The sequence below is a fragment of the Mustela erminea genome, chromosome 5 (assembly GCF_009829155.1).
Source record: "Mustela erminea isolate mMusErm1 chromosome 5, mMusErm1.Pri, whole genome shotgun sequence".
Lineage (NCBI taxonomy): Eukaryota > Metazoa > Chordata > Mammalia > Carnivora > Mustelidae > Mustela > Mustela erminea.
The window spans coordinates 38910854-38929043 of record NC_045618.1 but is presented as its reverse complement, the minus strand read 5'-3'; the positions used below and the strand labels follow the sequence as shown (position 1 = coordinate 38929043).

Here is an 18190-nt window from a genome sequence, read left to right as displayed (position 1 = left end):
ATACTAAGGTAAGGGTGTTAAAAAGTAACTGTATAGAATGTGGAGTATCTGAGTTCTAGACCAAAGTCTGTCATTAACTAGATAAATTGTCTAGCCAAATCTTATGTGTATTTTGTATCAACACCACCTATTTCAACCTAGCCAAATTTCAAATTCTCTTAGTTTTTTCAACTATACAATTAAAGGACTGGACATAGAGAGCTAGCACATTTTCTAGTTTTGAAATTCTATGATACTGCAAAACGGGGAGGAAAGGAAGAACAACATGGACATGACTGTTTCAATCTGCAAACCGTATTTTATACAGAGAAGGGGAAACCATGGTAGAAATTTCGCCACTGAAAATATAAGCAGTCAAACTCATGTAACTGAATGTTGCTTCTTTCCCTCAAAGTAACTACAACAGATTATAACCTGAAAAATGCTCACAATTAAAATGCCAACTGCTGGTCACTGCTAGTCACTGCTGATGCCTATAAATATAAATATAATTTCTATTAGTGGTACTGATCTCTCTTACTTTTTAAAGGGAGGAAAGAAAAATTCTGTATCTTACGGAAAGAATGTCAGTGGGAAGACTTCTCCCATTTCCTGTGAGCCCTGCCATAACACTAGGATGCAAACCCCAATGGTACTTCAGTACTTTGAGCTTGGCCTAGGTTGGATTGCAGAGCTGAGAGGGCAGGAAAACCAAGATGTCATGGCCCCTTGAAATTTCCATGAACTAAAATGATCACACAACATTTCAGAAATGGAATTTGTACATCAGGAAGTACAACCAAGAAAAAGAAAAATGAAGTACTCATTATTTGGAAAGAATAATAATAATGATGGTAATAATAGTAATAGCAGCTTTCATTTATTGTATTAATAAATGAAATGAAATACTTCATAGCTATTATTACATTTCATCTTTACTCAAACCCAACAAAGTATGTGTAAAATTATGATAATTTTAGAGATGAGAAATCTGAGCCACAAAGAGGTTGAGTAACTTGTCCAAAGTAAGAAAGTGCAATTCTCCAGAGGTGGTGATCTTAAATAAAATGTTTCACTAAGTAGTATCATTAATCAGGACAGTAATTTGTTAAGCATAGGAGAAAGGAAGCCTATTACCATTAATACCACCACCACTGACTTCAAACTTTGAGCTTCATCATAAATCAACTTTGATTCTTCTCCATCTCCAGACACAATTAATTTAGTAAATCTAACAATTCTTCCCAAATTTGATTATATTCAGCAAACATGTATAGAACATCCATTATGTAAAAAGCCTTGTATTAGAGTAAAACTTTTATATCTAAGTTTATCACAGGACTTCTGCTTTCCTAAGAAAGAAATAGATAGTTGACAGGGTAAGGAAATAGATTTTATCTATGCCTTTCACAAATCTAAAGGGAAGTATATTCGGCCATGACAGAATCAGCAAATACTTCTTACTCATTACACTTAGGAAGTAGCACATCTGCAAATGTATTCCTTCATTTCAATTTGGTTGATTGTTACATATAGATCTAGTTAATAAATTCTGATATACATAAGATTAAAGCCAACACTTACACGCCACTATGTAGCAGACACTGATCTAAGCACTTTACACAGACTTATCTCATTTAAAAATAGATTTACATGCATTTAAAACTCATGACAACCTTATAAAGTAGTTATTACCCCCATTTTACAGATGAGTGAACTGAGGTACAGCAGATTTAGGTAACTTGTCCACAATCATACAGGTAGTAAGTGGCAGAGATTGGATTCATACCCAGGCATTCTGGCTCCAGAGTCTATGGCCTTGACCACTGCCTTCTAAAGGGGAGGGGGGAAAAGTCTGGAACTGGAATTAAGCACTGATGTGATGGTAAATAACAAAAATCATGGTATTCTCTGCCCTTTATGCCTGGTGCAATGTCAAATATAGAAAACACTTGTTTGCAGGAAAAGATAAAAACTAAGGGAAAGAAGGAACTATACCTCTTGCTCACATCTAAACTATTTGAGATCTTAACTGCTCTATTCAATCTCTGGTGCTTTAACCTCAAACACGACTTCTCACATATTTCTGAAAATAAGTGCTATTCACAGCATGATGGTGCTTTTTCTGTTCATTTGTGTGTGTTGTTCTGCAAAGGCAGGCAGTAGGTCAACAGTGCAGAAACCAAGTCTCTAACAAAGGTAAGAGAGATTTGAGGTACATGCCACAAATGTTCTTACTTCCTTATGAGTGCCTCAAACTTGGTTGTCTCATCTCCACATTTTGTTAAGAATGCTAAGAATGTCTACCATTTCTTCTGTAACCACTATTAGGTACAGCATTTGTTTCTGTGTCTGCCTATCAAAAATTCTTTCTTGATTCATGTGCTATGGATAGTTCTGATAACCAGACCTCAACAAATCACCTGCATACTGTAAGGCTACTTAACTTGTGAATTTGGGAAAAATAGGGCAGACTGGACTAATTATTCCTGCTTCTGAAAGAATACATATAAGACTAATTACATTGATGAGAAGTTGTGGCCTCTTAACCAGAGAACTCTGGTAGACCTCATTTACATATCAAGGTTATTAGAGCAGAATGCTATCTTTGTTAGATTTAAATATATTTCTTGATTTTATTTATTTGAAAGACAGAGATCACAAGTAGGCAGAGAGGGAGGCAGAGGGAAAGGAAGGGAAGCAGGCTCCCCGCTGAGCAGAGAACTTGATTGTGGGGTTCGATCCCAGGACCCTTGGATCATGACCCGAGCCAAAGACAGAGGCTTTAACCCACTGAGCCACCCAGGCGCCCCTCTTTGTTAGATTTAAAGCCAGTTCCAATTAGGCAAAAAGCGTACAAAGCAAAAATTCCCTTTAAAAAGTTGTTAAACAGATATTAAGTTCAACCTACATGATTTGGTGTAACCAATCTTATACAGTAAAATGCAGGGTTGAAATACATTAATAGAGTAGTATTTAATAGAGTTCATGTGCCAAATTATACAGTAACACAAAAAATGATTCTTTTTCCCCCTTACAGTTTTAGCGTGGGGGTGGGGAGACAGGGAGGGAGGGAGAACAGCAACTCAGTTGAATCCAACGAAACTAAAATCATATACTTTATAACCCCACCAAAGTACTCATTCTGCAGGTTTACATACTTTTTATTGTGGCCTATTAAGTATTTTCAAACTTTACAAAAGTAAAATAAAAAAATCTTCAATCAGGAATGTAAAACTAAATTATTTTTTAAATGATGCAACTTGCTGTGATGGAAATTTATTATTTATACTGGTAAAGTCTAAATAAATGTCACTAATATAATTTCTACAAAAGTATCTGCAATTTCATTAAAGTTTACATTGACTTGTTAATAATTTTACAATGCATCAAATTTCATTTATAGCTAATATCGGTATTTACTCCTGAATTTAAAAAACTGAAGATACTATGATACTCAGTAGAATAAATACTTTGGTAAATCGAGATTCTTATTAACAAAATTATATCCACCTATACTTATGACTGTGAAAAAAAATGGTCAACTTAAAAGATGACATTTAACAATTAAACTCAGAAAGTTGGTAACATTCCTATAAAGGAGTGCTGAGGGCAGCTTCAAAGATAACCATAAATGTCCTTCCCTGGTGAGAAGAGTTCAGGGAATTTAAGTGATTGAAATTATAAATGAAACATAACTTCTTAACTAGATAACTAAACCATTTTAGTTCAAAATCATGACCAGGACAGAAGAAGCAAAGTGAGTGGAAGAGTAGATTTCAATGAGAATAAAAATAAATGGTAGCATTAAATCACCACTCCATCTGATATCTCAGTAGACTGGTAAGAAGAAAAAGGAAAAAAAAAAAGTATATATATATATATATATATATATATATATATATATATTTTGTATGGTAGACTGGGAATAGCTAAAGATTAATCTGGGTTTTTAAAGAGAAAACTAGTTTACTATTAAATCAATTTACAATGTATACAATACACACTCAAAATATTAAGAGTAAAAAATAGCATTTCATATTCACCTATCTATCAAATAGCAAAACAGAAAAGGAAGATTTGCTTTGAAGTCCATCTCTAGAGGTAAACTTAATTTCACAGTCATGAAATATGTAAAGTTTGGATATACTATTATGTTCCCTTTTCCTAGAATCCTATTTAGCACTCAAGTAAGAAAAGAAATTGAAGTCTGAAAGGAAACATAAGGTACAAAGGCACCATTTAATGTATTTTAAGAAATAATGTTATCACACATTAACTCAAGACTTTGAAAGAAAATAATCCAATATTAATAAACAGTATTCTGTTCTCCACTATATAAATAAAATTCATACTTAACAATTAAAACAGGAAACCTACCTTTCCTATTCACATATTATTTAAAGCATCAAAAACTTTTAAAGGAAGGAAATTTGGACATCAACCAGTTCAACTATCCCCAAGATAAAATAAGGTGTCCGAGATTTCACCACAGAGTTGACAGTAAACCCAAGTCTTATGGTGCCCGAGACAGTGCTCTTTACACTACAACCCAGCTTTCTCAGCACTGAGTCCCAAAAGGAAAACACTAAAAACCATGTTTAATTGTCTCTCTATGTATCTTTTTGGATTCTACATGACTATTTTGTTTCTTCCCAAAGTATTTAAAATAAATTAAACATAGGCTACAGCCAAAGAGAGTAACAAACCACATGTTTTAACTTAGCGCTTTTTTAATACAAAGCAGTATAACCCATAAGGACACTAAGAACTCCAATCACATACTGTTTCCTTCCATTTATGCCAATTTGCTTCCAGTATTAAGTATCCATAAATTTTATGCTTCTCCATCTTCTACTGGTTAATTCTAAGAGAAGTAAATAATTTACTGTTCATGCAAAGCATAACATTTTTGAAAAATTATCCCTTAACCTCACCACTTTACTGTGGATTCTGGGAACAGAGTTTAATTTTACTGATAATTCTTTGGTCTAATTTTTAATATTTCAGTCTTATTATTTTAAACTTTTGGGGGATTTATTGTTTGTTTATTGATTAAAAAAAAAAAAAGTTCTAACCTTTTGACCTTTCCAAGCATAAAACACTAGCTTGGTCCTATTTTCTCTTAACTGCCAACCAAGAAATGTCATCTGTTATGTCTGTTTTGATATGCTTCCAAGAGACAGGGCTATAGAGTCCCTGGTATAAATGGCTGATGACTACTACTGGAACAAGAACGACAGAGGAAAGACTAGAAACTGGTATTTGGAAAGTCAGTGCCATCTCTCTAAAGGTAATACATGAAGAAAACAATACAGAAAGAAAAATGACTATGTATGGTAAGAATACTTAGTGAGGCATTCCAAATTCTTCCAACTTTAGTAAAGAGTACTGCAGGTAATCCAGGTATAGAAATAACACCAAGAACATTTCCTTCATTATAAGAAATAAAATAAACTCCCAAAGTATGACAATAAATTAAAATATAAAAAAAATTAAATCTACCACAAGGGTACTACATATTCTATGGTATTCCCATGTAAATATGTTAATATTTATTTCTCTTAAGAAACAGAGCTCATATATGAAAAGTCTTACTTATTCTGCCAAATTACTTTATAGTTTTAATCAAGGGTTGGTGAATGAACTTACTCTAGATGAGTCATAAGAGGGACTTGGTTGACCACTTGTTCCCCAAGATGTTGTACCTCCTCGTTCATCCATACCTAAGGAGAGAAGAAAGTGAAAGATATAAATCCAAAAGGCTATGATGGATTTGTTTTCATACAGTATGGCAGAGAGTACAAGTCAGCAAGTAGTATTTGCATTTGTATGGAACTCACTGTGTACCAACCAATTCTTGTCTCAGAAATCTGAAGAAAATAAGCTACCTCAGAAAGTCTTCATCACTGCTCCATACAACTCCTTTTGAACAATGCAGACTTTCAGAACCAAAACATCTTTGGAGGCTTCAAAATAGGGCATATCTAGGTCTCCACATTTCTGTCACATCCACTGCTACTTCTAAAAGTAGATAAAACCCCCAACTTTCTATAGTTTAGTGCTGTCTACATGAAAATATGAAGAATTTAGTTCTTATGGATAAGCCTTAGAAAATGAAGCAAGTTGGGGAGCCTGGGTCGTTCAGTTGGTTAGGCGGCTGACTCTTGATTTTGGATCAGGTCATGATCTCAGGGTTGTGAGATCAAGCCCCATACTGGGCTCTGCACTGGGTATGGAGGCTACTTAAGATTCTCTCCCTGTTGCCCTCTGCCCCTCTCCCTCTCTATTTAAAAAAAAAAAAAAAAAAAAAAAAAAGAATGAAGCAATTTGGAAAACTGTTAATAAGTTAACAAAATTTTAAGTTTATTAAGTTAATAAAATTAAGTCAAGTTAATAAAATTAGTTTCTAATACGACATTGACTAGATATTCTTAACTGAAGGTATCAAATTAAATCAAACTATACCAAATCATAACAAATCAATGTTATTTACATTAAAACTAATAAAAATGTAGTGACAACTCATCCTAGTAAAATCTCCTCTAAAATCTGATTTTAAATGAGTAGATCTACTGTCTCTCTCTCTCTCTTTTTTAAAAGATTTTATTTATTTATTTATTTGACAGAGAGAGACACAGCGAGAGAGGGAACACAAGCAGGGAGAGTGGGTGGGGGGGGGAGCAGGCTTCCTGCTGAGCAGGGAGCCTGATGTGGGGCTCTCCATGTCAGGACCCTGGGATCATGACCTGAGCCTAAGGCAGATGCTTAATGACTAAGCCACCCACGAGCCCCAAGTAGATCTACTCTTATGAAAATTGCAAAGGATAACTCAAAGTGAAAAAGGATTAACAAAAAATCAATTTATTGTGTTCCTTAATGTACCTTCTGAAGCTTTGGCTCCATTATTTTCACCTTCCCGCCACTCCCTAGAAAAAGTTGAAAGAGCTAGAGACCTCTCAATCTAGGTATCTCTCCCTTTGCTGTTTCAAGGACCAGTCCTTTTCATCCTTGACCCCAAGCAGCGTATGCTTTCCCAACCCTTTCCAAGTTTTCTACAAACACGAACAGCTGACTTTTCTTCATGCTTTCATAAGAAAACTCAAGATGTTACAAAGACAACATTCTACTAAGTTTAGAACCTCCTTTTCTTTAAAAAAAAAAAAAAAATTCCTTGACATCCTCTGTGATTTAGATGAGAATGTGGTCTGTAGTGAGTTAAATACCACAAATTCTCCAGTAACTAGCCATGATTCTCACTCTTTCACAGGGACAGAACTGCCAACTGAAGGGATAGGTGACAAACAGGAAGAGGACTCACTTTCCAAAGTAGAATTTACTAATCACTAAATCAGCTAGTAGGACCTTAATTTATTCTTTTTATGAACCTGTACTTTCTGTATTAAGTGATTAATGTACATTTTTAAAAGTTTTTTAAAACACCATAGTAAAAAGATGGGTGCCTACTACAGAAAACACTCTAGGCATAATTTCAAGTGAACCAGAAGCTTTGAAAACAAAGAGAGATGATAAACAAAAATACACAGTGTTTTGTTCATGCCTGGATAATTCTTACTAAAATTCTAGATTTAGGAAAGATTCTTCTACAAGTTTGGGAAATATCACAAAAAATATACTTTGTTGCCATCTCTCCAGTATCACTAATTACTTCGGGCTATATTCCAAGCATTTTCTTTGTAAGCAACACTGTAGAATAGCAGTCAGAATTCCTATGAGACCCACTCCAAGAAAAGGCTACTTACTAACACACAAAATCCTATAATAAAAAACTACTTATGAAACTGCAAATAATTTTCTGAAAATTTAATTTTTTAAATCATACTTCCCATTTGCAACTGTTTCTCTATATAGGTAAAGTTTTTTAATACTACATAGCCAAAGTAAAATACAAACTTAAATTGACTACTGAAGGCAGGGTCTCAAATATTTGTACACCCCTGTTCTATTGCATTATTTAAAATAGCCAAAAGGTATAAGCAACTCAAGTATCCACTGACAGATGAATGGATAAATAAAATGTGACATATACATAAAATGCAGTATTATTCAGCCTTAAAAATGAAGGAAATTCTAGTGCCTGGGTGGCTGAGATGGTTAAGCGGCTGCCTTAGGCTCAGATCATGATCCTGGAGTGCCAGGATCGAGTCCCACACCAGGCTCCCTGCTCAGCAGGGAGTCTGCTTCTCCCTCTGACCTTCCCCCAGTCACGCTCTCTCTCTCTCGAATAAATAAAAAAGTCTTTTTAAAAAATGAAGGAAATTCTTACACACGGTACACCTGAATGCACCTGAAGACATTTATGTTAAGTAAAATAAACCACCACAAAAAGAACAAATACTGTACAATTCCATTTATATCAAGTGCCTAGAGTAGTCAAATCCCTGGAGAAAAAAAAGAATGGTGGGGCTGGGAGGGGGAAGGTAATCATACTTTCAGTTAAAGTTCAGAACACAGAATAGAAACTTATAGCCTAATGAAAATAATCAGACCATAATTTGTTTTATGACTCTGAACGGTCTTATATCAAATGAGAAATAAATATGAGGTCTATGTGTTATTAACATACACCCGTAAAAGAAAATACAAAAAAAAAAGATGAGTGCTTGCTATAGAAAACATCACAGACAAGATTTTAAAAAGATATATGAAATTCTGTGAAAACACATACTCAATTTTCATCAAGTGACACTAATTACTCCCACAGTGTAAAAGAAGAGCAAAGATTTAATGAAATTAAAAGAGATGATAATTAAGCCAACAGCTAAGGAGTGTGACATATCAGTGATACTGGACATGGCAGGGGGATTCAAAGGATGCTAAAGACTAACAAGGATTTGGCGTGGTTTGAAACTCAGAGCTCTATAGTTTTATTGTTAACATATCCAGTCTCTGAGAAGGTCGTGGCTGGCACTGACAAAGTCAAGAGTCATCTTTCAGCATCAATGACTCCTTTCTGCTGAAGACAATGGCTGTACAAACAGAAATATGACAGGAATAATAAACTTTCCAAAGCTTCAGCCATAAGACCAAGGTAAGCAGAAAAAAAGAAATCATACACAGAAAATAATACAGAACTGTACAAACTGACCAAAATTTAGACAAATTGATAAAAATCTAAAGAACTATTTATCAATAGGAAAATAGAATACAGTTGCAATACAGTGATTAGGAAGAAAACATTCCTATTAAGATACATCTGTACCATCCCTGCCATGTATTTTCTATCTTCCCATTTCTAGTCTATGAATTCCAATGTCAACAATTTTTAGAAAAGCTAGTTCCTCGACTAAAAGATTAAACTACTAGATGTAAGAGAAAGCTTAACAATCACTGAGTGGTAAAAATACTTAGAATTTTAACTTTCTAATAAATTATTCTATTTCTAGTCAACAAGATTAAAAGGGTTAATCAATAATTTAATATAGAGATTTAAATAACCTTTTGCTTTTTTCAGTATTTTATATACAGATTCTCTTACATACCAGCTTTTTTATATAGAATCAATTAAATACAGTCTAATATATATTTTGATTCCACAGGCCCAGTTTCAATAGGTATACATACTATTTTTAATATTTTCCAGTAAAGAACATTAAATTTTTTACATAAAAAACACAAGGGTCTATAAATTTAAGATAACAATTCGCTACCTTCTCATTTAATAGGAAAAGTAACTAAAACCAAATCATAAGTCACTACATACACAGGCAGTTCCTTAAGAGGGTAGGAAGGACTCTGGAGAAGGAATAAGAGGTAAAAACTGAGTTTCTGAGGTGTCAGAGAGGAAAATTCTTGGAGAAGCAAGCAAACTTCCTGGTAAAGTTTAACATACAGCAGTATCCTCTTTTCTATGAAGAACTCAGATATTAGTCTATTTGCTTCCTCTCTGTTGCTACCGTCTTTAGTTTTTGCTCAGAAGTATTCTCTTGAGTTGATCATAAAACTACTTCACAACTTCTATCCTACCTCTTCTTTTATTCTCCTAGTATAGAGTCCTATAAACCTCGAGGTTTTTATCCATTAGCAAAAACTGGAAACAGACTTTGGTGGGGGAGGGGAATGACTTTTCTATACTCTAAACATCTGGGTTTTTTTCCTCCCATGTGGGCCCAAAACAGTACAGAGTTCGTGTACACAAAGTACTACTCATGGTTTGATTAGACTCCGGGAAGATCTGCCAGGAGGTAAAAGGAGTGAATAAGGAGAAAAGCTGCTGACCAGTTCCATCTTTTCCTACTTGCCACTGTCACCAATGACTGCCACCTGATGTTGAGACCAGAGTAAAGTGACAAACAGCTCTGGAACTGGGAAAATATTTCAGATAGTAGTGGGGAGTCTATTGAGCACAGAAAGAATGAAAGGAAGAAGGCAGACAATACAAAGAATGGAGTGAAGAGTGGTTAGGACATCCCTGCAGTAAAAGCTGATAAGAAAAACAAGACACTACAACCACTCTGCTTGGTATCTACCCTTATGAAAAAGGGACATACATAAAGTTGGAAGGAAGAGCACAGGGAATCTCTCTCTCTCTCTATCTCTCTCTCTCTCTGTCTCACACACACACACACACACACACACACGCACACACCCCTTTAGGAGCACTGAAATCAAGTTTTTTTTCCTAGCAAGTAAAATGTACTTTACAAATATCAAATCCCAACACTGTTATAAATAAGAGAAAGACAATATACTTGGCAGGACTGCCATCTGCTATAATGTGATTCAATAAATAATTTGATGAAAGAAATTGGACTGGAGATGGCTATGTTAGATAACCAAAGCTATCCATGTGTCTCTTCAACAGTTTCTTTACTCAATTTTATTTGTGGAGTAATGGTATTTGTTTAGTTAACACTCCAAGGCTACAATCAATTTTAAGTTATTATACAAATAAATCCCAACACCATTTTTATTGTATGATTTTACAGACTTATAAAATAAATCTACCAATGTGTTTTTCCAGAAATTCATTGTGAAGTAGGGTCAATTAGAATATAATAGCAAAGCTGGGGCACCTGGGTGGCTCAGTGGGTTAAGCCTCTGCCTTCGGCTCAGGTCATGATCTCAGGGTCCTGGGATCGAGCCCTGCATCAGGCTCCCTGTTTGGTGGGGAGCCTGCTTCCCCCGCTTTCTCTCTGCCTGCTGTTCTGTCTACTTGTGATCTCTCTCTCTATTCAATAAATAAAATTTAAAAATCTTAAAAAAAAAAGAATATAATAGCAAACCTTTTGCTGTTATGCTAAATATTAATGAAAACAAATAAAACAGAAAAGCTATGATAATCTTAAAATCCCAAGGGGATTTAAGAGAAGACATGGTTCCTCATATGAGGTATATAATAGTGATTACAGAGGTTTTTTTTAAACATAAAAATTGAGGGGTGTCTGGGTGGCTCAGTGGGTTAAGCCTCTCCCTTCAGCTCAGGTCATGGATCTGAGGATCCTGGAATCGAGACTGGCAATCGGGCTCTCTGCTCGGCGGGGAGCCTGCTTCCCTTCCTCTCTCTCTCTGCCTACTTGTGATCTCTGTCAAGTAAATAAATAAAAATCTTTAATTAAAAAATAAAAATAAAAATTGAGATACTGTGCAATAACAGTCAAAACAATCTAATTCTTTTTAAAAGTATGTAAGAAAATGAGAACAGTAAGAAGAGTAAAAGGAATCACAGGTCACCTTTTAAAATTCAACCACAATTTCTATTTGATATTACTAAAAACAAAAATATAACGTAGGGATATTCTAGTGCCAAAATATACTAATAAACACATGGCTAATTCCAAGAAAATGACTAATTTTGAAAATAACTTGTAAACACAGTTATTTTGCTATGTTATTAGCTATAGCACTCTATATAAATACCATGTAAAGATACATTTGAAAGGATATTTCAGTAATTGAAACAGAGCAGAGGATCCAAAGAAAATGGCAAGTCTACCTTTTACAAAAAAAAAAAAAAAAAAAAAAAAAAAAACCAGATAATGCCTGATTGCCAGAGATTGAAACTTAATTCCAGAGTGCAAGCAGGTATCTTCTACCACACTGGGAACTATCTGGTGACCTGGTATCTTGTTTCCTTTCCTATCTGAAAGTAGAGTATTCCTACAAAATGTCCTATGAAAAGACTTTTGTAATTTGAAATGGCAAAAAGCAAAGAAGCAATTACCATTGGTAAAAGCAAAAATCCTCTTCTGATTTCTTTCAGTTACCAAAAACAGGTACAAATGTAGGTTTTTGGTAAAAGCAAAGTGGCATAAAAGTTTTGGAGAGCAGGGGACACCTGTACTCCTCTCTCCAATATAAATGCCAAAGCCCTGTATCCAAACAACACTATCAGTTGTTTTACCTCATAGAGGCGCTAAAGACAGTCAACTCTTAAAAACAGGCTTGACTGTCTCAGACTCTAATGAGTCTCAGCAAAAAAAATCTCTCACTCGTTAATACATTCCCCTTCTTCTAGCCCTTCTAGTCTGTATTCTTTACATACCAACTAGAACGACCTTTTAGAAACAATCATGTCCATCTTGTGCTCAAAATCTACCATAGGATTCCCATCTCACTCAGAAATAAATAGGTCTACAATGTTTTACAGGTTCTGCCTGCCACCTCTCTAACTTTATCTCCTACTACTCCTTCTCTTGGATGAATCTATTTCAACAATATGGCCCCCTGCTTTTGCTCAAATACACCAAACAGCCCCCTTTCTGGGGCCTTTCCACTTGCTCTTTCCTCTTCATAAAATGCTCCCCACCCAGATATATTGAATGCTCTTTCCCTTAATTTCCTTTAGGTTTCTGTTGAAATGTCATCTTACAGTGGAGGTGTTTATTATCTGCTCTTTTTCCAACAGATTGAAAAATCCATGAGAATAAGAATGTAATCTATTTTGTTCACTGTTAAGTATTTGTTACCTAGAAAAGTGAATGACACAAATAGGTACTAATAAATATGCATGGAAAAATGAATGTATAAAATGGAAATAAGATCAGTTTAATAAAAGTGAGGCTGAAACTGGTTCCCTATTTGTTAGCTTATCATTCCTTTTTAAAATAATAATCAAAACCAATTTTCTAAATAACCATACTTTTTTTGAAATTCTGTGAGGAGCAGTGAGAGGTGAGATTGCAAAGGACTCTATAAGCTAGACAACTACTCCCAAACAGCAAAAATTATTAACTTTTAAAGAAACTTAAATCCTGACTAGGCTTGGTAGCTAAACCAACACTGACCTCATATACCATTAATGGTGAAATGACCTGAACGCATGTTCTAAGACAAATAACTTTGTATTCATTATAGTACACTCTATACTACAGTACTAGAAAAGGAATTTTAAATAATTAAATATGTTCCAAAAATATTCATATACTCAGCATGATGCTGGGATATTATAAATGTGGTCAGAAACATCATTAATCTCTTGATTCACACCCTTCTCTTTTGTATTTCCTTAACCAGTCACTCTTCACAATAATTTCTACCTCATCAGTATTTCAACTAACTATCCACTTGTTCTCTTCATGTATATACAGTGCCGTGGTTCAGGTATTGTGTATTGCTTGTTCGTCTTTTATGTTTCCATTTCAATCCACAGTTAACATTGACCGCCCACTTATCTTGCCATAAACACAAGCTGAATCACATCCATTCATTCCATAAATGCTATCCTTTGCTGCTTTAGGAATAACATTCACACTCCTGAGTATGGCATTCTTCAACGTGGCCTTGATCTACCCTTTCAGCTTCAGTACGTATTATATCCCTTCAAAAACTCAATGCCCTCAATCTCATCAGGGTATTAATCACTCCCCAAACATATCAAATTCATATTCTACTGTTCCCTACCCCAGGAGATCCCCCATCATCTAACCCCTAACCTAATAAAATTTCTAATTTTGATTCATCCAAAGATCAAATGCCTCCTCCTCTGAGCAGTGTTCTCCATTAAGTAAGTCTAAATTAATTGCACTTCTTGAGAAGTTTATATGCACTTACTCTGCCTTAAACACTGTTAGCTGTTTTCATTTATGTTCTAACAATAAAACTTATTAATAGGGAGCATACCTTGTTCATATCTATGTTGTTTTGGTACTTAGGAGAAGTATATTCTGCTTTCAAATGTTTACTGAATGCCTAAGCACATAAAAAATTAAGGCATTTGTGTAACTGTCATAAGAATTCAGTAGCTATGGATGGATTAAAAAGAAGATACCCTGGGACACCTGGGTGGCTCAGTGGGTTAAAGCCTCTGCCTTCCTCTCAGGTCATGATCTCAGGGTCCTGGAATAGAGCCCCACATTGGGCTCTCTGCTCGGCAGGGAGCCTGCTTTCCTTCCTCTCTCTCTGCCTATTTGTGATCTCTGTCTGTCAAATAAATAAATAAATAATCTTTAAATTAAGCATAAATAAATAAATAAATAAGACACCCAAAATAAAAAAGTTATGTCTAGCAGTCTAAGTAGATGAAGAATTAGTAAAATAACACTTATTTTTTAAACAAAATATTATTTTTGAAAGCAGATGGCAAATATGTTGGAGGAAACCTCTCAAGTGACCTAGTAGGCGCAGCTTCCAAAACAATCTAGTAAGCTCCCACAGATAGCTTCTATAAATTCTGGGAAAAATACAAACATAAAACAACTACTTAGAGGCTCTGGGGAGTGAAAAAATTAACAGGCTTACTTAGATGGTAACATAAATGTGGAAGAAATGACTAGAATGAGTGACTTTCTCTTTTTAACAGTTTTTAAGGATCAAAATAAGTGATCTTCCTGTTCTCAAAGCTTTTATCCTGTACATAAGAGGTAGCCACAGCATGCAGGAACGAAAATTCCAATAAATGTCTTTCTAGCTTGAAGAGGTCAGAGCCAGAACAGCCATAGTCATTACAAAGTAATGACTGAATCCCAATAAGAGATGTAGAAAAGAGGAGTCCCAAACTTTGGTATATCTCTACGCTAGTCTTGGCAGAACCCTGAAGCACATATTCACCGGGCAAGACAAGGCAATATGTAGTTGAGACTAAAAAAATCAAGTTAAGATTTGAACAGGTGCCAAGCTCAGGCAACAAAGAGTTTGTACTTTAAGTTTAAATCCAATTAATGGCTCACTAGAACAAAGAAATCCAAACTCTTTTGAGGAACATGAAAGAAAACAAAATTTCCATACAAATAACATTAACAGATACCCATAATACAATCCCAAATTCCTTGATAATGAAATGTGACCCAATCTCAAAGGAAAAGATAATCAAGGGAGGCCAACCTCAAATGGCCCAGACATTGATATTTTTCAGACAAGGACATTAAGGCAGTTACTATAATATGCTTAATGAGGTAAAGGACATATGCTCATAATACAAGAAAAGACTAAAAATCTAACAGATAAAGAAAACAAAAGACAAGATGTAAGCCTTAGAAATAAAAATTAAAATATCTAAAATGTTAAAAACAACAACAACAACAAAAACCCAAAAACTTCCAGGATGAGTTTAAGGGAGGAATGGTGATGACAGAGGAGTGAGTATAAATATGATAAATGCTCAATAGAAATAATTCAATTTGATAAAAAGAGAAAAATATTAAAAGAAAAATAAACAGGCCCTTAGAAACCTAAGGGAAGATGTTAAAAAGTCTAACATAGGCATAGTGACAGAACAGAGAACAGGAAAAAAAAGGTTAAAGAAATAATGGCCAAAAATTCCACAAATGTGGTAAGAGACATAAACTTACCAATTATAGGCACTCAGTGAGCTTAAATAGGATAAATGTGAAAAGCCCCACACCTAGACAAATAACAAACTTCTAACCAAAAATACACAGAAAATGTTGAAAGTGGTAAAGAGACATATTACAAACAGAGAAACTGCAATTCAAATTACTGCAGAGTTATCTCCAGAAACTATGGATGTCAATACATATGGAAACATATCTTTAAGGTAAGGGGAGTAGAGAAGAACTCGGGTGGCTCAGTTGTTTAAGCGTTTGATTCGGCTCAGGTCATGATCCTGGGGTCCTGGGATGAAGCCCCAAATCAGACTCCCTGCTCAGCTGGGAGTCTGTTTCTCCCTCTGCCCCTCACCCACTTGTGTTTTCTCTCTTTCTCTTTCTCTCAGATAAATAAAATCTTAAAAAAACAAAATTTAAAAAAAAATAAAGGGGAGTGTGGGGGTTATCAGCCAAAATACAAATATCCCTCAAGAATGGAGATGAAATCCATTTTCAAAAAAAAAAAAATAAAAGAAACTGCAGTACAATAAATACTAAAAGAAGTTTTTCGAGTTGAAGCAAATGTTATGAGAGAGAAACTTGGAAACTGAGGAAGGAAAGAAGAGCTCCAGAAATAGTAAATATAAAAAACTGTATTTTCCTTTCAACTTTGTTAAAACATTTATATAAAAAAATTACAGGCATACTGTTGTGCTTCACAGATACTGTATTTATACTGTATTTATTACAAACTGAAGGTTTGTGCCAACCCTACACTGAATAAGTCTATCTGCACCATTTTTCCAACACCATTTGCTCACTTCATGTTTCTATGTCATATTTTGGTAATTCTTGCACTATGTCAAACTATTTCCACTATTATATTTATTATGATGATCTGTGATCAGCGATCTTTGATGTTACTATTTTAACTCTGCTCTGTAGAGTCGCTGCACCCATATACGATGGTAAACTTAATAAATGTTTTGGTGTTCCAAGTGCTCCACAAACCTACCACTCCCCAACTCTCTCACTCTTCTCATTCTCCATCTCCTCAGGCCTCCCTGTTCCTTCAGACACAACAATATTGAAATTAAGCCAATTAAGAACCTTACAATGGCCTGCAAGTGTTTGAGTGAAAGAAGAATAATAGCACGTATCTCACTTTACATCAAAAGCAAGAAATGAATAAACTGGGGCACCTGGATGGCTCAGTGGCTCAGTGGGTTAAGCCTCTACCTTTGGATCGGGTCATGATCCCAGTGTCCTGGGATCAAGCCCCGCATAGGGCTCTCTGCTCCGCAGGGAGTCTGCTTCCTCCTTTCTGCCTGCCTGCCTCTCTGCCTACTTGTGATCTCTGTCTGTCAAATAAATAAATAAAATCTTTAAAAAAAAAAAAAAAGAAATGAAATGAATAAGCTTAGTGAGGAAGGCATGTCGATATCCAAGAAAGGTCTAAAGCTAGGTCTCCTTGCCAAACAGTTAGCCAAACTGTGAATACTAAGGAAAAGTTCTGGAAGGAAATTACAAGTACTTTTCCAGTGAATACATGACTGATGAGAAAGCAAAACACCCTTATTGTTGATATAAAGATTTAGTGGTCTGGATAGAAGACCAAAGCGATCGCAACATTCCCTTAGGCCAAAGCCTAATTCAAAGCAAGGCCTAGGGGCTATAGTTCAGGGGTAGAGCATTTGACTGCAAAGCAAGGCCTTAACTCTCTTTAGGTCTCTAGGGGCTGAGAAAGATGAAGGGGCTGCACAAGTCTGAATGTAGCAGAGACTGGTTCATAAGGTTTAAGGAAGAAAGCCATCCTCACAATATAAAAGTGTAAGGTAAAGCAGCAAGTACTGATGCAGAAACTGCAACGGCTATCCAGAAGATCCAGCTTATATAATTAAGAAAGGTGGTTATAGCACTGGGTATTATATAAGACTGAAAAATCACTGACCTCTACCTCTGAAACCAATAATACATTATATGTTAATTAATTGAATTTATATTTAAAATTTTTAAAAAAAAGAATGCAAGAGGACGGTGGAACCCAGAATTTGGGTTTTTGTTGCCACAGAAAATACTTTGTCTTAGAGATGAATTAATGTTTCTATTTCTGAACAACAAAAACATTTGATAACTTTTAATTAAAAGGCTCTCTTGGCTTAAAAAAAAAAAGCTATAGTAAACAACAGATTTCCAATGTAGATGAAACAGCCTTATTTTGGAAAAAGATGCCATCTAGGACTTTCACAGATGGAGGCCTGGCTTCAAAGCTTCTTAGAATAGGCTGACTCTCCTGTTAGGGGCTAATGCAGCTCGTGACTTTCAGTTGAAGCCAATGGTCATTTACCATTATGAAAATCCTAGGGCCCTTAAGAATTATGCTAAATATACTCTGTCTGTGCTCTGCAAATGGAATGACAAAGTTGGATAACAGCCTATCTGTTTACAACATGGTTTACTGAATATTTTGAGCCCACTGTTCTGAC

At 35.1% G+C, this 18190-nt stretch overlaps 1 protein-coding gene across 5 annotated transcripts in view; it reads right to left on the bottom strand.

Annotated features, from left to right (window-relative positions):
• The window catches only part of TCF12 (transcription factor 12), a 385779-nt gene that overhangs the window by 217397 nt on the left and 150192 nt on the right, over positions 1-18190 (bottom strand). For all 5 annotated transcript variants that reach the window (XM_032341444.1, XM_032341446.1, XM_032341445.1 and 2 more), the window contains one exon: positions 5632-5705. In XM_032341444.1, the coding sequence (XP_032197335.1) occupies positions 5632-5705 (74 nt within the window). Of the gene's footprint in view, positions 1-5631; positions 5706-18190 lie in introns of those variants that run through there.